This window comes from Phoxinus phoxinus (assembly GCF_949152265.1).
Source record: "Phoxinus phoxinus genome assembly, chromosome: 24".
In the NCBI taxonomy this organism is placed as follows: Eukaryota; Metazoa; Chordata; class Actinopteri; order Cypriniformes; family Leuciscidae; genus Phoxinus; species Phoxinus phoxinus.
The window spans coordinates 25,304,029-25,325,940 of record NC_136899.1 but is presented as its reverse complement, the minus strand read 5'-3'; the positions used below and the strand labels follow the sequence as shown (position 1 = coordinate 25,325,940).

General features: G+C 39.3%; 1 protein-coding gene across 1 annotated transcript in view; it reads right to left on the bottom strand.

The window, feature by feature from the left end:
• Positions 1-320: 320 nt before the first annotated feature.
• Positions 321-21,912, bottom strand: part of LOC306992726 (partitioning defective 3 homolog) — a 128,624-nt gene continuing 107,032 nt past the window's right edge. Inside the window, exons 5-7 of the mRNA XM_079601882.1 lie at positions 17,407-17,530; positions 10,257-10,375; positions 321-4,280 (exon numbers count right to left, since the gene is read on the bottom strand). Of these exons, the coding sequence (XP_079458008.1) occupies positions 3,887-4,280; positions 10,257-10,375; positions 17,407-17,530 (637 nt within the window). The 3' untranslated portion in view covers positions 321-3,886. The remainder of the gene's footprint in view (positions 4,281-10,256; positions 10,376-17,406; positions 17,531-21,912) is intronic.

Here is a 21,912-nt window from a genome sequence, read left to right as displayed (position 1 = left end):
CATGTCTAGGTAACTGTCCTGAGATCATTCAATGAAAAAATAGACAAATATTTTTAAATAAAGACGATTATAATTGCTATAAATTAATATTAACTTCAAATCAAAATGTGTGGTATAACCAACTTACAAACAGCCATTGTCATGTGACAAGAAAACCCATAAAATCGGCCAAGATTATTTGACCTTTATGCATGTATGTATATGTATGATTTTGAAAATAATTATATAAACTATTTAAAATTAAACTAGTTATAATTTTTATTGAATGGTTAAGTGCTCTCATAGTGTTTTGAAAATAAATGGGTGAAACACTTACTGTAAACAAAATGAAGAAACTTTTTATTGAATATAGATTTGATATGTACAGAGAAGCTTTGTGTACATTTTGAAACATCAGGTAAAAACTTTGTGTAAAAACCATTTTCACTGCATACAGGAATCGAACACCATATAGTACCTATGAAGTGGACAACAAAATGTCATACAAATACATTAAAATGTGCAGATTACTCCTAGCTTTCTTTTAACGATTAAAACAAATGCTGTATGATCAGAGAAAGTCAAAAGATAATAATAATTTCATTTTAAAAATATGTGCATTTGGCGACATGTTCAACTTTTAACATACAAAAACATCCCTCATCACAGACACTTCCCATCGAAAACATACAATGTGATATAAAATAGTAGATAAGCAGCCGGCACCAAAAAAACAACAAAAACACGCTGCTGTTCTGGAAATGTCTTCTCTGTTAGTAGATACAATACTAGAAGCACATCATGTCGTACCACAGAACCCATAACAATCTTGGGAGGAAGTACCAAACTTTTTCTCAGGGAATATACTGAACGTTTTCCACGATGAATGGATGCGAGACCGAGAGAGACGCCAGGCGGACTCACTTTAAGAGACTTGGAGGAGAGAGAGTACATTGGTCAATGGGCTTGGCTTTCCTTTTTGTGAGAGCATATTAAGCTCTTTTAGCTTTAGCTCTGAAAAATGTGGCCAAGTGTTTCATGTTCCTGCCAAGATACAGTTCATAGATGAGAGAGAGTCATGTTACAGGCACTGGTGATACACAATCCCATGCAAAACCCACACATGCATACAAATACAGAAAAATAGAGCGCACATGACATTTGTTAGACTGGTTTAGATTTCTGAATGAACAGTTAAAAGACAGCTAGATTTAAAGGGATAGCCACTGAGAAATAGTCACATTAAAATAGACAGTCTCAAGCTGTAATATAAAACATAAAATCGTTTTTCAAAAGTGTACAACTTTTACTTTACTTTATTTATTGTCCTTTTCAGAGCTTGACAGCTCCTTTTGTGAGAAAAGTGTGAACTGCACTTTTGTGTTCCACAGAAAGAAAGTCAAACATGTTTGAAACGACATGAGGAAAAAAATAGACAACAACATTTCCATTACTAGGTGAACTTCTCCTTTAAACAGGTTTTCGACCCTATCCGTGGCTAGTGCGGTGTGAGCTGCAACCTGAGCTTTGTTGTGTTATAGTGGAACACGTGCGCGAGCAACTGCCCATTAACCTGTGCGATGAAAACTAAAGTGCTGAACAGAACCGCTCGCCGCCTGAGCCGCTGGAACCAAAGACGCTTCGTACGGCAAAGGTCAGTCACACCCACACCTACTGGGTCTAAAACTAATACACACACACACACACGCATACACACACACCTAGGTCTAAAACTAATGCATACACACACACGTTGGGTTTCCATGTTTTATGGGGACTTTCCATAGAAATAAAGATTTTTATCTGTACAAACTGTATATTCTCTCCCCTTACACTAAACCTACCCATCACAGAAAACTTTCTGCATTTTTACATTTTCAAATAACATCACTTAGTCTAATTTATAAGCTGTTTTCCTCATGGGGACCAAACATTTCCCCACAAGGATATTGGATATTGCCATCTTTGTGTCCCCATAACGTAGGGTTTACCAAGACACACACACACACACACACACACACACACACACACACACACACACACACACACACACACACACACACACACACACACACACACACACACACACACACACACACACACACACACACACACACACACACACACACACACGCGCACGCACACACACACACAGAGCCTGGAATTCACAAGAATAAGTCTGGATGGAAAGCATTAAAGTCAACGTTAATTAAAAATACACACTTTTTACTTTCTTAATACATGTTCCTGGTGTTATTATGCAAGATTAATCTGTGCATGTAATTCATAACCCCCACACATTTTGTAATCTTTCATAAAAAACAACAACATGCTCCGCCTTAAAAAACATTTCCCATTGTAGATGACATCATCAGTCCCTCTTATTTGTAAGCCCATCTCCTCCAATCACAATCATATAGTGACAAATGTTCACATTTTCCCTGATTCCTGATGGATAACATTATGTTTTATCTCACTGAATAGCCATTTCATGTCGCATTTAAAGGTGCATATGCAATGTCTGTTCTATTAGTAGCACCAAACCATATTTGTTATTATTCAAAAAGTATCTTAACAAAATACTAAATAATAATTATTGATTCCCTCATTCCTGGTCTGGACTGCAGTAAGAAGGGTGAGAGCTGTACATTTACTAGCTTATTAGTGGAGGAACAGAGACCACTAACTGGAGGAAGGAGCAGAAGAATCAATTATAAAGTGGGTGGAGATGGAAGGCGTCACATGAGGAGCAATTGAGAAATATGACGGGTTAATGGGGTTTTCCGTGGCAGAGAGTTGGAGGGTTGTGGGGTCATAACCTTTACACACTCTATTAGCTGAGCTCAGCTACACATGGGCTAAAACACACACTAATACAGAACACCTACACTTACAACATTCTCATTAAGGTAACGTAACATCCTCATTCTCAGTGCTATGATGTACAAATAATGATATATTTAAGTTTTACTGTATTTATACATCAGATATTTGTAGTGAATTTATGCTGATTTTAATAAAAAAAAATAAGAATTATCCATTTTTGTTTTAAATCTTGTATTAATGTAATGACAGTCTAATGAATTTGGAGAAATCTAAATTATGGTAATGTCAATCTTTGGGGAAATTAATTTTCATGAATAGCACATGACATCCAGTGGAAAAAAACACGATATTGTGGCCACAAATTAAGAATTTGTTACTTTTTTAAAAATATAGTGACCTCAAATTATCTAAATTAAAAAAAAGGATCAAATTAGTACAAAATGGCCACGATTGAACTAAAACAAGGGAACAAAATTATTAAAACGAAGTCACAAATTAGAAAACCTTTTTTTTTTCAGTTTTACTTGACGTGTAGTAATAAATGTAATAAGAATTTGTTCCCTTAACAGTTGTGAGTACAAATTCTTCTTCTAATTTTGATTCCACTTCATGTGAAACAGTGACATATTTTTATAGACCTAGAAACATGCTAAATAAGCTAAATATTGCATATATTTGTCTTTGATGCTGTGGTGCAATATGACCCAGAAATGTTCCTGACAGGTGTAGTGATATTCACCCACCTACAAGTTCTCAGCACACTTGACAAAAACATATGTAGGTCACAATATGCTGGAATTAGCCATGCATCGACTGTCATGTGATTGTCAAGAGAACCTAGTGCCGTAACGTCAATGAATTCAGTACAAACACATACACGTTTGTCAAAAGCAAGGGATGGGAGATAGATATTTCATAAAGATTTTCAGTGTGTTCATACCAGAGAAAAAAAAAACAAATTGGAAAAACCCTCAGAAAAACCAATTACTCACAATCCTCCATTCAGTCTCTATAGCTCTGTCTCTTTCCATTCAATATTATTGCTGTAATACAGTTTTTCCTACAGTTTTGATCTCTCGTCTCAAGAGTAGAAGTGACGGCTCTTCTCAGGGGTCTGTAGACGGTTGAGCCGGGCGAGTTGGGTGGGCGATGGTGGCACATCTTGTCGGTAGGGACCTTTGGGTGGTGTAGGAACAGGGGTTTGGATTGGGGCTGGTGTTTCCTCCATCATAGGCAGCTTGGTTTTCGCCTCTTGCTCCTTTCGTCTCTGTTCCTGTCTCAGGAGCTCTTGGGTCTCCAGGAGTACGCGAGCGTTCATGCCCGTGGAGGCGGTGCCCAGGTAGCCGTTGGCAGTGCGGGATCCCTGGTAGCTGGAGTAGCGCGGGTTTTCTTTGGCGGTCTGAAAGACATCGCCGGGAGGATAGACTTTATCCCAAGAGTCTTGAGACACGGTGCTAGGGTTTTTACGTGGTTGTCTGAGGAAGACAGAAAGAAGAGTCAGAAACAGACACGAAAAAAAACTCACACAATCTCCTAGTCAGACTAGTGTTGTCAAAGTACTGATTTCGGTACTGAAATTTTAAAATGTGACAATACCAGAATTTCCCTCTAGCATTTTGAGCACTGTTGAATGGATTCTTAAACGCCTCTGATTGGCCATTGTGTTCACACGCTCAATATACATGTCTGTAATTGGCTACAATGATCAACACTTCAAAAACACGTTGTCTTCAATGAGTGCTTGCACAGATACACACACACACGGGAGCGTTTGAAAGCAGGCGTCTATCAGTGGATATATTACTTATATTAACATAAGTGATGTTTAAGAATCCATTAAACAGCTCTCAAAATGCTAGAGGGAAATGCTGGTATCACATTTTTAAAATTTCAGTACAGACTTGGTACCGAAGTCTGTATTTTTGACAACACTAAATCAGACGCTACGATCCCGCAACACATGATAAAAGGTGTCCTTTCCATATGAATTACTTTTTGTCCTAACAAGTCATGTCGATGATACGCGGCAAGCTCCAAGGGATACTCTTTTAGAAACTGTTTTTTATTTCTGTGACGTCGTGGCTGGAACAACAACGCAAAGATAATTATTGACTATGTGCTTTATTGTTTATAATGTGAGTTTGAATATCAATTTGCGTGACCTTTATAATCATACTTAAAGAGATGATGAATAAATCACCTCAGATCTTACCAATAAAAAACGTTGACATTAAAAAAATAAATGTATTCAATGACAAAGATCGTTTCAATCTCTCAGTAAGTATTTTTGGTGATGATAAAATGGTTTGATTGACATTAATTTGATTATTAATTTCATTGCAAGAGCAGTGTGCTTGCAGAGAGACTCCGCCCACATGCTCTTATGATTGGTCGTGCTTTTTTGATTGGTCGTGTCTGTCTCGTAGTCATGTTGCGTTTGGTTAAGACCTGGTGGTTCACTGAAAGAAGGACCTGCATCAAATCTAGAGTCCAGAATATTATAGAGACTCATCATAACAACCACCTTCAACATGCTAAAATTGAGGTGGCGAGTTGTCCAAGACCAGCGGCACTCACATTTTCTTCAGAAAATGTAAAAATCACAGTTAAACACTCTGTTTGAGGCCCGCTAGTGTACTTAACATCAAGAGAGCAAATAACAGGTTCCTTCAATGTCCATCCATACCGGCCAATCAACAACTAGACATTTGACAAACCGCCAGGGTTAGATGCCTTTCTTGCCTAAAGGAACGGGGGAAGAAATATCAAACCTACAAATTTCTTTGTCAACGTAGCGGCCATTGTGAGGGGTGTCCACTCAGACTCTCTCTATCTTCTCTCTGCTCCGTTATTAGGATCCATTAAGTGGGAATGTGAAGTAGCTAACGTGCCACATCCCTATGCCTCCTGGCTAAATGAAGGCCCGCTCACACCTCACTGGCCTTGCAATCTTAAAAGCGTGTGTGTGTGTCTGTGTGTGTGCGCACACTTCTTTTGGGATTTCACACATCGGCTCACACAAGAGAGGAGTGCTTTCAAAAGCAGGCACAAAAATGCTCTAGTATCGTCCAGAATTCAGAATGTGATGGTGAAATAAGGGGTGTTTACATCTTTCTTTTGTCACTAGCAAGATGCTAGTGTGTTCTGGGTGACTGCTAGGTGATCGTTTACTGGCCAAAGTCTAAAAAAGCCCAAATATCTGTTATTATGGAGCCTAGACATGGCTGTGGTCCCAATTTCAATGTAAGTTGCCAGGTTTATTGATCGCTATAGGCGACAAAGAAAAGTAATAACACACCTCTCCTCAATAAGCCATATGATTTGAAGCATCATACATGTCTTTCAAAGAAATGGTCTGCAACAAATTGCACAGCAAGGTTTATAGTTCAAGGATTAGAACAAACACTGATAGCCTAACAAATAGCCTAGTGATTTTTGCCCTAGGACGCACCACTGAATCTCGTATTTCCCTGTGCTATGGCTCACATTGTTTGGATAATACATTTTTTTTTTTTTAAATGAATACAGATAACATTCAAGAGTGATTGCATAAAGCACATCAATTTAAGTCAACGGTCATGAAAGGTCTAGTATATTGAAATGTGTAGAAGGTGAAACTGACTGGATACCAATAATACTGTGTTGATTATAGGGATGGGCAAGAGTACTTGTACGTGACTGCGACGATCGATCAGGAAAACAATGATTCCCCTGACTTTAAAAAATATTTCTCTTTTTTTTCTGATTGAATCACTTCGATCATGAAATACAGTTAAGTGCTAGATGTGCAGTGCCAATCTATCATATGCATAACATTGGAATGAGAACACGATTGTAATAAAATGTTGTAAATTCTTGGAGCTAGAGTTACGCATCATACTAGTATGGTCAAGTTCATGTGCGCCTTATCACGTGCTCTCAATGTTTAAGAACGAGCAGCCTAGCGTAGCAACAGCTTAACCAATGGCGTTAGACTGGGGCGGGGCTATATTTGTTCGACCAATAGCAGACGGGGGAGTATTTGTGAAACCGGTTTAAAAACGGTCATTATTTTTGCAATTCTGATGTCACACTACACAACACACTTCATAGATAAAGTGATGTGAAATGATATGCAGTATCTCTATGATAATGTCACGTCACAACGCAGGCAAAAACATTAATGACAGAATAAGAAGTAATTTCCCATTTGTCCCAACGGCTACATTATTTGTATCTGAAACACAGCTGGTGTGCATCACAGTTTATCAAAAGGACAACAGATATACACACAGAGAACAATATTATCTCAACACCTTGAGTAATGTTTTCTATTTGCTAACAGAAAGCAGAACGTGAGGCTGGAATGCGAGACCTGAATCTTATCTCTGAGTGTTGCCGTATTATAACGTGCAGCTGTTGCATGAAGTTGCGCTCTGTCTCACATGACTTCCATTACTGCTAATCAGCGTACACTTCACTTATCTGTCTTATTTTCTGTTCCTCCCTTTCTGTCTCTCTAATCCACCTCCCCAAAAAAGAATCCCTTCATTAGCCAAGTGCTAAATCTGAACCCACAGGGTAAACACACAGTTGGATCCCGGTTAAAGCTTGCTTATAATCCATGCAACTGTTGATCAATCCAAGCTGCGTTATGATTGGTGGAGCAGCGACGTTCCAGTAAGTCCTTGCATTGCTAATGAGCGCGCGTCTCGGCCGGGTCCTCCAGAGGACAGGGGTCATTTCACACCAGCTTGACCCTGCTTGACCGACGGTATGAGATTATGGGTGGAATGTGCATCAAAGGGCCGCCGGCCGCCGAGTTTCCCCAGGGAAAGTGTCAAAGCTCCGTCAGGATCTAGTCGGCGGATTCCTTATAATAAAGCCGGCGTTTTCGTCTGAAGTTCGCTCAATATAGACAAAGACATTGAAGATGCTTAAGGCACTGAGAAATAGTGGAATCTGATTGGTTGAATTGATTAACTGTCATTATGTCCACGTAGTGTGGAGTAGTCGACCTCTCTATCGACCCTAGGACTTTCTCTACCGTCTTGGGAATGAGCGAAGGAAAAAAAGGGGAGAAGAACGATGGGATTTTTGATGCGAGGCCCCCTCCTTTCTGCGGTGTGTGCTGGGCTTTGTCATTGCTTGAGGGGGACTAATTCTGTAATTGTACATATCCTGGTTACACCGTTCTCAAAGCCAATAAAAACAAGCACCAAGCGAGTAGGTTAGACCACACACACACACAGCTCCCAATAATTCCTTGTCAAAATCCCTGCAGACCATAATCTTATACTTTAAAAAGAATGCAGCTGTATGTGTATATTTTGTGTACAAGGTAACCATTATCAAGGTATCAATTTCTTTAAAAAAAAAGTTGTTTGACTGAGATTTTTTGCAAATTCTGGTGCCACATAAATCACACTGTTTAAACTTCTGCATGTAACTTGCAATCTCTACTGCGACTATTGTTTAGTTTGTTGAATAGAAGTGTGCTCAAATATCAGACAAAGTGGTCAGACTTTTACCTGCCAGACAACATGGTAAACTATATCATATAGAGACTTAGGGTGGGCTTTTTTGACTTTTGAAGCTTCAGTGTCAACCTTCAAGATTTTTATTTTGTCAGTTTAGTGGCTAAAATCCACTCAGACCACCTTAGCAGCATCTACAACATGACTGCATTGTGAAGGTGACTTTTGAGCTGGTACATTTTCATCAGAAAACATAAAGTTATGATTTCCTGCTGTGCTGTAAATAAAATGTACTGAAATATTGAGTGAAACTTTATCAGCACCGCCTGCAGCCCCCACCACTCTCAGTTAAGTATGTAAAGCTCCAATGCGGGAAATTTTTCTTCTTCTCGTGTCTGTTGGCTGGATGCTTTGCATGAACTGAAGCAGATTAAGAAGATACCAATGCCTGCAAGTAGAAACGCTGATATCAAACTCAGCCTGCGGGCAACATCCTAAGCTTTATTGACATTTATGACAAATATGCAAAGGGGAGGGGAAAGAGAGAAAGTGAAGAGAGAAGATAAAACAGATGAGGGATGGGGCCGATATCCATCCACCAAAAAGGGGGGCCCTATAGACTGCAGTTGCCAAGATAAACTTCCCTCAACAAACAGGTTCTCGGGCTGATCTTTATTAGGTTTAGGAGGGGCACATTCTCTCGGCCTGTGAGCGAAGACAGAACCGACCACATGACAATGGCATGACTACAGTGAGAAACACCACTGAGGTCAGAGGGAGTGTGGGAGACATAATGGACATAAGATTGCACGCATATTTGGTTTATGGCTAATTTATTAGCATGCATTTATTAAAATATTACTTTTCACTGCTTTGCTCTAGTCATTTTGACAACATATGTGCTCTTATTTGAGATTTACTGCTTGAATGTAAGGAATACCTTTACAAAATGTAGGCCTACTTGGGCAGCACCATGGTGCAGTAATTGTGTAAGATAATATCATTATTTATGTATCATGGGATTTACATGGTACCGTAAGGTCAATGTTCCACAAACAAAACAAGAAGGCATTAAAATTATACCATTTCAAAAAAAAAAAAAAAGTATTATTGATCTATTCAGCAAGGATGCATTAAGTTGATCAAAAGTGACAGTAAAGGCATTTGTAATGTTACAAACAAATTATATTTTAAATAAACGTGGTCCTTTAACTTTTTATTCTTTAAAGGTTCCTGAAATAAAGTAATGTTTCTTGAGAAGCAAATCAGCATATTATAATTATTTTAGAAGGATCATGCGTTTCTGAAGACTGGAGTAATGATGCTGAAAATTCAGCAGTTATTTAACATTTGTATAAAATTTACTGTATTTTTGATCAATTTTTGATTTATTTTGATTTATCAATTTTATTTTAAATTTTATTTTTTTATTAAAAAAATAAATCTTGTGAGCAGAATAGACTTCTTTCTAAAAAAAATTAAAAAACTTAATGACCTCCAAACTTTTGAATGGTAATATATAATAATAATAATTCATATAATTAACAATATAAAATAAACTTACCGGTACATGTGCTAATGAATTTTATTTAAAACTACTTTTTACATTTCGATTCCAGAGGTTGTGCACAAACGTTATGAGCTGTACACTGTATAAAATAATGTTGGTTTAACTTAAAAAAGCAAGTTGCCTTAAATTTTTAATTACAGTGAACTAAAATTTTTGAGTTAATACAATGAAGAAGAATGGTTTAATAAACAGAAACTCAAAATAGTATGTTATCTTCACACATTAGTTATCGAAGTTGATAGGTAAATCATGAAAATATTTTTTTTTTCAGTGTAGAATTGCTTTCCTGCTCAAAAAAGTTCACTTTTACATGAAAACTTAATTTTTTTATGGAAATATGGTTAATTGAGTATTATTGATGTGAGATTGAATGTTGTGTGGTTACAGATGTGATCTGAGATATTGTGTGCGGTGGCGTCTCTTACCGCGGTAAGGAGTTGTATTGCCTCTGGGCTTGAGTAAAAGAGTCCTCTCTCTGTTTCTGCACTTGCACCTCCACAGAAACCGAATGCCGCCCCGTCGGTGTGTAAGAACCTGTGTTGGTCTGAAATGTGAATAAACATTCTTGTTACACACAAATAGTATGACAACAGAATAGAGCATCTTAAAATATAGCTTTTTGTGTTCCCACAGCAGAAAGAAAGTCATATAAGCTGTGAACAAGATTTGATAAGCACAGCATCATTTCAGGTTTCATGGTCAGGTAGGGCTTTAATAATTGATGAGGGGCTCTTGATCACTACCGGATCTTCCTAAAACACAAGGTGCACTAATGAGAAGCGTGACTACCACACCCGATAGCAATTAGCCTCGAGTGCACTTGTGCTTCAAACGGCTGACTTCGCACAAATAACAAATGCTGCATTAATGCAGAGAGGCGAACATTTTAACGATTCATAAGACGAAGTTATGGGGGAAAACAGAAGTATTAAACATTATGGCGATGGTTTTACAACATCCTGGAGAATCAGGCAATTTTATCCATGTCTGATGAAGGCTGAGCAACATCTCCAGTGAGACACAATTTAATAGCTAAAGGCCCAGGAACATTTCTTCATTTGCAACATATTAAGCCAAAAACACAGAAAAGGAAATGCTTTTATTGTGAGCTAGAAGCAACAATGAAGTAATTATTCACAGCGAGATGTTTTAATGAGATTTGGACTGAGAAGACACTGAAGCAAGTCAAAATCAGGTTTGTGTGAGAGAGAAAGTGTGTGTCTTCTAATGTCTCTGGTAACATACACACTATAGATAAATATGGTTGTCAATCCTCCTCTGTACATACAGAATTTTACCAAAACTGAATTCACTCATTAAAAATTTAAGTTGTGAAAACCAGTATTAGAAATTAAAAGGGCTAAAAATGTTTGCCATCTAGAATTTATGTTCAGTGGGATATTAACATTTATGATGTGATTTTAACCACATTTAGTCAATTCATGTCACACACTTTCAATGAATCTTACTTTTAAAGAAAAAATAATAATCTCACTTTCAATAATTTATATTCCAGCTTTTAGCTAAAAATTAAATACCAGTTGCAAAAGACAATAAACGTCCACAGTACTAATTTAATGGCAGTTCAGAATAACAGCATTACACTGCATGTAGAGCCAGATTTTTTTTTAAAGTTAATTAGTTCAATGCTTATAAAAACACGAAAGCATGACATCTCCAGATCTCTCTCATTAATTACACTAAATGTATCACTTTTTTTACTCTTTTCGGACACAGAGCAGACAACAATACGAAACCCACCTGTACAAACACAAAAAGTGGCCTGATAGAGAGACGAGACGTAATTATAAAAATTGTCCACAGCAGTTCTGAGCAAGAAAGCATGAGACAGCTGGATGGAGAGTAGAGGTAGCTTGCCGGACCCAGACTTCAAAATCACGTATAATCGTTACGATTACAGCGCGGCGTGACCCGTAGCCTTTAATATCAAAGACTGGTTCGGCTCGCGGTGCAAGGGGGGGTCAGAGTACACACATGCTCCATGTGCAACAATATTTACTGCGCTATACACTCAACCACTTCCAGAAACCCTCTCCGACATATGGATTTAATTTGGGAACTGATGCACTTGACTGGGTGAGTGCGAGAAAACAGAGATAAAGAAAGGATAGAAAGCAGAAGTGGGGAAAAAGTGAAGGAATGGAAAATGAGTATGTCATTCTGCAAAAATGTATCATTATTAGCAAGTTATGACAACACTGGGGTGTCTGTCTCGCGTTAAAATAAAGGACAGGAAAATAGAGAATGTGAAAGTGACAACAGCGATAGACAGACTCATCATTCCTCCAATCCCTTAGAAACTCACTTTTCTGCTCGAGTGCTTGTACACTAGGGAAGGTTTATCTATATCATTTAGAGGCAGAACGCTCTAGCAGCCACTCAGAACACCTTAACAGCATAGCAGCTTGACAAAAGGACACGCTAACAATGCACTGAAAACAATACAAATGCACATCCTTAGCAGCGATCCAAAAACCCTGGCATGGCGACACTAAGGTAACTCAGATACCCAGCAACATTTTAGAAACCTCCCAGAACACCCTGGTAACAACACACTAAAACACTCAGATAACCACATTTCAAAGGACCCAAGCAACTATATGGAACATAACCCCCCAGAAAACCCTACTAATAACCTAACAATATAAACCTCTCAGAGGATCCCCAAAACTGCACAGCAACACGCTAAAACAACCTAAAAACCACCTAGCAACACCTTAGCAACCTTTTCAGAAGATGCTAGAAACTGCATAGCAACACATTTACCAACACACTGAAACACCCAGAACACCCCAATAACTACCTGGCAACACCTTAGAAAGGTCACAAGAGATTACATAAAATGCATATTGACATTTAAAAACCCAATGATACCTTAATAACCACCTAGCAACACCTTAGAAACCTCTCAGGAGATTCTGGCAACTGCATAACAACACACTCAAACACCCAGCACACTCTAATAATGACCTAGCAACAAAACCACATAATCTGCATAGTAACATATTAAAAACCCAAGAACATCTTAATAACCACCTAGCAGAACCTTAAACACCTTTCAGAAGATATTAGCAACTGCATAGCAAAACCTTAGAAACTCCCCGGAAGACCACATAAACTACATAGTAACATCAAAAACCCAATAACACATAATACTAATAACCACCTAGCAACACCTTAGAAAACCCTCAAAGGCTAGAAACTGCATAGCAACACCATAAAAAAACATGTTTGGATTTTAAGGAGGATGTTTGAAACATATTAAGTTGACATTTTGTTCACCACCAGTTTAAAGAAAGTAATGAAGTATCAGCTTGAATGTCATAAAATGGCCCTTGGTGTCTCTCAGACCCCAAACATGAGGGTGAAGGGATGAATGTGTATTACACTGGGATCTGAGTTCAGTTCAGAACAAATATAGTCCCCACATCCCCTGTAGGCAATCTCGATTTTATCATCTAGCTCTAAATCTACTGAACGTGGAGGGATATAAAAGAGTAGGAAGGCAATCCATGTATATTTCACAGGGGGGACACTAATCTCTAACCTGGAGTGGAGTTATCTAGCCACTGTAGGCTCATTATCATGTTGTGTTCGCCTACATGCAGCAAATGTTCATTGAGCTTACAGTATGTTCCTGCACTGCTGATTTACAATTGAGGGATAACCTCATCTAAACATTGGTCGACTGTACAAGGACATGAGTTTTCTGATTCAACACGGTTTCCTGTGTGGTTTATAATCAAAGAAAACATCGGAATGCTGAAATCAATGGCATTCTTTCGAGTCACGAATGCTGCCTAAATGCTTGCCAGCACTGAGGTCCTTGTAAAAGAGGAGAAAAGGACATAAACACGGGCCTAATTTGTGCATGTGTGTGATCTAGGCACCGGCATAATACTTCCGTCCCTTGTGTGGCCTCCGATCGTCTTAACAAAAGATTGATGTTTATTGGTTGAGACAGGCCGGCAAGCCTCTGGAAAGAACATGCTCTTTATGACAAACATCTGGAAAAGCCCCTTTCAAAGTCATAGCGAAAAAGGCTGGGCGTAATATACAAGGGAGGCATAACAAGACACGTCTAATTGTCTATTTACCGGTGGAGGTCTGTGACAGGTTCTGGCCATGGGGCGATTATCAGCGATCTGGGATGGCAGCTCGTCGCCACACATAAAAACCTGATGACGGGTTTCTTTCAGTCCTCAGGGGATTGTGAACACAGAGAACACACCTTAATCACTGTCCTAATGTGCGTCTCATGCTGTCAGAACTCACGCTGGGTTTGAAGGATTATCTGGGGTGTACTTACCCATTTTTCTTCATAAAGAAATGAGAGGCGTTTGATGTGAAGTTGGGAGTTTTGCCACATAGCTACATATTTAAAAGGCAATCAATCATTGTTTCATGGCACTTTGATTTTATGTTGCACTTGAGGGACATTTCTGAATGGTGTAATGCACGGTATTTATAATCAAAGCTATAAATAACAACCAAGAGACTTTGTAACTTGGTCACAAGTAAATGTTAATTAGTTGAGTGCTTTTCATGTGAAAATAATAAATCTTACTGAAAATACAGTGGGGACACCATGGTATGATGATGATTGAAATGATATATACCATTATGAAACTCAATGATAATCATATATATCATGGTATTTAGAACGCACTTTAAGGTACTTCAAATAATAATTCAGAATACCATGGTCGTACAGTGGTATTTGTAAAAGAAATCAAACAAACAAACAGTACTACCATGGATGCATTTTCAAAGCATGCTATCTTGAAAATAATAATAATTGGTATTAAAAAAAATAACAAAACAACAGTATTATCTCAGTATATTATCTACACTCTAAAAAATGCTGGGTTGTTTTAACCCAATTTTGGGTCAAATATGGACAAACCCAAACGTTGGATCAAAAATGCAATTTAAAAATGTAACCCAATGGCTGGGTTTGTCCATATTTGACCCAAAATTGGGTTGAAACAACCCAGCATTTTTTAGAGTGTACTACACAAACAATATGTAAGTATATATTTAAAATGCCAGAGCCCAAGTCAAAAATCCCATGGTATCCCAAAGGAGGGAAAAAACCATGGTATCCCAGGTACATGTCCAAAACACTATGGTAATTCAATGGTCCTTTTTATACAAAACAAAAAAAAAATTGCTCATCTTATGTTGAACAAGTTTTCACTGTTACATCAGTGCACCAAAAATTATTTCTGGATGCTCTGAGGAACATGTGACTTTGTTTTGACAGTTTTATAACGTCATTATATCAAGCTTATGGCAGTAGGATCAACAAGACTGTTATGGCTACAAACGCCTCCCTTGCGCTCTCTTACACTGCTTAACCATTATTCTCTCGACCTGCCGCTACGACTGACGGCTGTATATTTCTACAAGTCAACAGGACCACAGTGCTCATGGGCCCTCTCAGACCTTAAATCAACGTCAAACCTGTTTGTATTTGCCTTGATGGAGTGTGTTTGAGTCTAATGCAATCCAGGGATGAAACACCTGGACCACCTGATTCCTTGTGATGTGAAACCCGTAACCACGTTCAACATTGAAGGGGACTCACCTTTACATTTAATCTTGAATACTTGGTTACATCCTTAACACACACCTCTCAACTATTGTTTTACACAAGCTTTTAGTGCTTTAATTATTGTTTGCGTCAATAGTATTGCAGCCTGTAGACCAGTACAGTACTGAACCTCAGTCTGAGAAATTTTGCCAAGATTTTCCCCACCATTTTAGAGCTGGAGAGACTTTTCCCATACAAAAAACTACCAACATATCCTTCATTCAACCTGGGTACTGCAACGGTGCCATCCGCATGTAGAAAAAAAAGTCTAAACCGCAGACTTCAGGAAATTCACACTTCTTATAATACCCTAAAATACTGAAAGGCATTCCCTGGGTCCCACCTAGAATATTTTGTAATTTGAAACTAGTCCTGTTCAAACTAAGAGGTCGACCCATCAACTGTTAATACAGTAGACTTGAGACACGAGGGAGGGAGCGTGTTCTATTTCTGTAAAATGTCTCTAGTCTTTAAACAATGTAAACTATCACAAGCAATTAGGCGCCTTCCAGCTTGACTCCTCTAGTTCGGTGCTGTGCAAACAACAGTGCTTTTACTTCCTCTACTAGAAGCCCCCGACACTGTGACACCATTAAGTACAAAGAGATGTTTTGATTCATCTATACTGCAAACAGTTAAGCTAAGGCTGTCAGATACAACCTAGTGCAAGTATAAGAGCCTGCTTATGAGACCACATGTATTCCTGAAGTGAACACTACAGTCATAACTGGTCCTTTTGACATAACTGTCATTAAGTAATTTATTCATTAAACATCTTTCATTAGCTGTGGTAAAAACCCATTTTTAAAAACTTACTCTTTTGGTGTAAGAGAGATCCAACCCCTTTCTACAGATCAGTTTAATAGAGCCTAGGATGTAGGCACTTTAGACTCGGGCCAGTAAAACGACCACCTTCTAACCACACAGAACTAGCAAACCACCAGCACAACTTAGAAATCACCCATAACACCCTAACAATCAACCATAACACCCTGGCAACCACCTAGCAACATTCCAGCAACCATCCAGCATGCCCTAGCAACTACATAACAATACCTTGGCAACAACCCACAAGACCCCAGTAGTGTGTCTGCAAAATTTCCAAGGACAAGCACCACTCACGTTTCAGAAAATGTACAATTTTAGATTTTCTTCCATTTGGTGCCACTAGTGCCAAATAAATAACACACCTCACCTTTGAGCAAGTGCATTTTTATTATGCATCCATCCTTAATCTTTAAGGTAAGTGTCTGAGATGCTGATTTTTTTATTTTTTTATTTTGTGCTTCTGCTCTCTGCACTGATCTGAGTGAAACAGAACATTAATGCATTAATTGAGTTTAACACATTCTAATCTCTGAAGAGCAATTCAAGACCTGGAAGGAAAATGGAGGCCAAATATGTCGGAGAGGACAGGGTCAGAGAGCTGACCTCTAATTTAGGAAATGGTTCCATTCCTCGGGGTAATTAGTCTGTCATCTTTTAAAATCCCTTCCGTGCCTTTAACAGGAAGTCACAAGACAGACCGCCATGTCTGGCTCAGGCCATTACAGAGCAAAGATACACAGCTATTTGACCTTTGACCCCTTGCAATTCCATTCCCAGCCTCTTGAGCAGTGTATATTATTTTAACTTGCTGATAAAGATAAAATAATGGCTAGCCTCTAACCTCTGACAATAAAATGAAGCACTGACTTTCAAGGACAAAATGTTAAAACACATTCACCTCTGTGCAGACCTAACAAATACAGGCAAGGTTGGGGGCAAATAAACTGTGAGATGCATTTTTGAAAGAAGATAAAATGCAAGCTGACAACAAATGCTCTTTCCCCCTCAAAAATGCTAAATTAATCAAACTACCTCAGAACAAACACAACTCATGTGATCCCTGACAATATCTCATTCTAATACATGTTGCCCTTTGCCCTGAACACCAAACACCAGGCTTTTGCACTCACCCTCTGTTGCTGTTGAAAGCTGTAGGATCGACGGCGGTCATCAGGTTCCTCCTCATGCCTGGCCTGCTGGAACTCTTGCCGTAGCCGATGTATCCGGTCATGGTTGCTAGGCGCCAGTCTGTTGCTATAGAGGAGAGAGAGAAAAAAAATATCATATATCCTCATTTATGACATCACCAATGGTCCAGACATCAACCTGAGAAGAACAATGACCAGATGGTACACTGCAGATGATATCAGCTTGAATAAAACATACAAGACGGTACAGTACAGCATGTTTCCTTATAAGAATACAGCTTGTTTCCTAAATCAATAGCATAAGCACCATTTGAGCCCATGTGCCCCTATCCATTTTGCTAAATTACACGTACGGACACAGTCCATTACTTTTTCCACATTTGGCTTGTGCTTGCCGGCATCATGAGAACATGAAACGGACCAAACGTTTCCGTGAAGGACTCCCCAGTGAACCATGGCCAATGATACATGTCCCTCTTACGACAGGGAGTCAAAGGCCCACATCTCAGCCCCGCTCCCCCTTCAAGAACTCGGAGAGACTCATTTGCATTCCTTTCATTAAGAGCTGGGGAAAGTGACCGTCAATGGGAATCAATATGCCTTGTCCCCCTAATCAAGCCCCGCTTTTTATCTACTCCACCACACGGGCTGCTGGTGACAAACCCCTCATTATGATACAACATTCTGTCTGAAAATACGGCTCATTTATACAAAGAGAGCAAAGGAGAACTAAGGAAGGAGATTCTCAAAAAGGGGGAGTTGGGGCACTCAATGAAAGCACAAAGAGGTAAAACATTAATATGGAGCACCAAGAAATAAAAGGACAGGATACAGATTTACAAAGATGTCATCTCTGTGAGGCGCTTATACAGGTGGCTAAGCCTCTACTGACGCTGATAGCTTACTTAAGATGAGATGTCTGGCCTAAATGTACTCATAATTGTAGATCACAAGCAGGAACAGCCCACTGACTGAAATGGCCACTCCGACACATTGCCAATCAACCTTCATTAAAACTGCCGCTAAATGGCCTTCCATAAAAACCAAATGGAGCCGAATGAGAATCGTATGAGTGGTGATGACTGAACATCCTTGTCCTGTTGTTTCATGCAGCCATTAGAATCAATTGTATTAGCTTTACTTCATTTAACGCCCCATTCCAATATTCATATGTGATGGAGGAAGAGCTAGAGGGCCATCAAATGCATTTGCAAGGCGGTGAAAATAGAAGTGTTTTAAATTAAGCGAATCATTGAGCCGTATGCCGTGTGCATTTGGTTTTGCAAATACAGGCAGGTAATCTACTCGCCGTTTCAAGGAGCAAATCCTATATGTGTCCATTTAAAATAGTGTTCTCGCCATTACCAAGTATAATAATCCGCTAAAACAGGCACAGGAAAGGATTTTAAATCCATTTTTAAAAGGGAGATACTATCACTATGAGAGTTTTGGGCCAAATGTAAGGCTGAATTTTAAATATGCCATTTGATAAGTTATCATAAAATGTGCAAAGTGTATCATCTTTATCCACTGACATTTGCTGACATTTTAGCAAAAGTAGAAACTTGAAAAAAGGCGGTTCTCAAAGAAACGTCAAGCGGCTTCGAGGATGAATGAAGCTAAGGATGATAAAGTTGGAGGTAACTGTATGCGAGACATGACATTTTTGTAGTATGTTTTGAGGAATATTACAGTGTGTGTGAACAGATTACACTGCGAGAATCATGGACATCTGTAGACTTTTGATGACCACTCTCAGCTGCATCTTTCTCACAAAGCCTGAGAAAAATAAACAAATCACTCGGCCATTACTGCACATCTGTGAGGGGAAATTAATTTGGCCATTAGCTCCTGTAAACGTGTGATTACACATTAGCATCGGGTGGCAATGTGCCTAGTGTCTATGCTTGCGGCAAGAGGACAGCTAACAAGCTCTGAGCAGAACATAGAAAACTGGCAAACAAAGCTTTGACAGAGAGAACAAGAGAATAGAGATCTGCAAATGAACATGATCTGGTCTTATTCATGACACAATTTTTCATAAGGAAATCTAATTATGTTGTAATCTCTCTGCAGTGTCATGTAACGGTGATGGCCAACATCAAAGAGTTAGCCATATGATTGGATTAAAACAATGTTTTTCAGGGGACAGTCTTGACACTAAACCATCACTCCACACTCCTATTAAGGTCTTTGTTGTATGCATTGCCATATTCATCCATTAGGAGATGGACAGGGAAGGTGCCATTAGCTTAATCTCCCTGTCTAGGAACAGCCTTCCTCTGACTCCAAAACAAACAGCAGATATTTGGTCGTAAAAGCCTGAGGAAGACCCTGTAAAGGTTAAAATGACCATAAGCTGAGTCACTGAGTCTGGTAACCAGCTGAGGCTTGAGCTCAAACTAGTAAACAAACCAAATGACCGACCTTCATCCAACATCCAATGACCTTCCATTGTCATTGAAGAGATCAATTTAGAAAATGAAAAGTGAACTTTTACAGCCACAGATGTGGACAAGACCACTATCAGTGTCATAGGGACACCAGGAAATTACAAGATTGGCAGACAAAGATGAAAATGGTCTACTCATGAAATAGGGTTCAACATATGTACCTCTACCAGATCAACAGGAGAACTTCCATTTAAATGGACCATATAAGCAGCATTTCAATTACAATTGGTCTCTTTGGGGGATCTGGTATGAAATCCCAGTGGCACTGAGGAATTAGCAGTTAGAATCGTAAAAGAGTGCCCATGTGCGTTAAGTGCTGGCGGCCACCCATCTCATTTACTCTCCCTATTCAATCTTCCTTTAGAAAAGAAGACAAATCTTTCTATCTGTTCGCTGGAGTCCATGAATACTCCAACATCACTGCACATGATTAGACTCAGCACGCGCTTGACATCAGGTGTCGTGTGGGTTATAAATACCTCCGGGCATGCATCATTGTCAGCCACAGGGCCCGGCTAAACAAGACCTCACAAAGACCTGCAGCAATTTGCGTCAATAAAGCAGTGACAATTAGAACAAATGCACCCATAAGCCAAACAATGGAGGTGGATGAGGAGGCGGCGGAGTATGAGGGGAGGATGATGAGGGATCGCTTTCCCCAGCCTCTTGTTTATGCATCAGATTAAAGGTCAGGCGGTATGCAACCTGAAGCCAGCTTAAAGGACGGGCCTGAGTTGTTTGAGAGATAGCGTTCAGTCGAGCCTCTCCGCGCTGGAGACGTCTTCATGTTTATTTTCGTCTCTCCTCCCTAAAGTGAGATTCAAGGGGAAAACAGTCTGACAGTAAAGCAATTAAAGGCAAAGAAAGATAAAATATCCATATGCCACACCATTTAACAAGCCAGCAGTTTCATTCTCCCAATACAATGAGACTCATTCAATATCTGTCTGTGTGTTCTCTGACTGAAAGGTCAGTTTGCGATTGTCCGCACCCCATTTGCTCTACCCTTCCCCCTCCTTTTCTTGTTCGTTGTATTCTATCATTTTCTACGCACACCCTTTCCCGCTCATGACTCTTTCTCAATATGCTGAATAACACCTTTTGCCTGTTTACTTTACGGCCCCAGAAAGCAATTTCTCTGAAGACAGAAGGTTATTGTTGCAGATTAAACTCTCTGAATCGAGTGTGATGCATGGGTAGCACTGACATCAGAGGCATCTGACTAAACAGGGCTCCTCACCTGTTCTTGCTCAGAGAAAACTCGATGTGACAACACTGAGATAATGCCTAGTTAAAACCATAACGAAAGGAGGGGAAAAAAGAAACCAAAGCGGAAGAACCCCACTGGGAGACATCAAGTGAAGCGGTCCAAGTTATTACCATGTGCTTTATGGATTCAGTGCTTGTAGATTGGCAGAGCGATTTGGTCTGGAAGTAGAATGTGCAATGCTATGGGAATGGAAGAAATGAATGTATCCAATCTTAAGTCTGATGTAGGAAATGTTTCGCTTATAAACCCTGTCGAGAAGCACCTGCGACACTGACATATGAATGCTTGTTTCTTTGTCTGTGACTGTCTTGTCTTTGGGTTGGTCATGCTGTGCTTCTTTACTGGAGAATCCTTCTAAAATTCTGTCCACCAGGACCTAGTTTTGACCTGTTCTGTACATGGTTTTAGCTGTTCATTATGTGGCCCAAGCTATAGATGGGCAGATGGACTACGAGCTGGTTTTGAACTGTAGAACCACCTTGGTCAAAAAGTAATTGCTGGCCATTTATTGTTATTTTTTTTTTTATTGATTATTGTCAATAAAATAGACTACCAGTTAGTAGATCTAGTTTGGACTTAGTAGAGGCTAAACCACCTTGAACTATCAACAAACCAGTTACCATGTTTAATAAGACTGATTGACCCCTGATTTTCCTATCAAGGATCTCTGGTTCTGTCCCCAATGTCCCCTTCACACACACACACACACACACACACACACACACACACACACACACACACACACACACACACACACACACACAC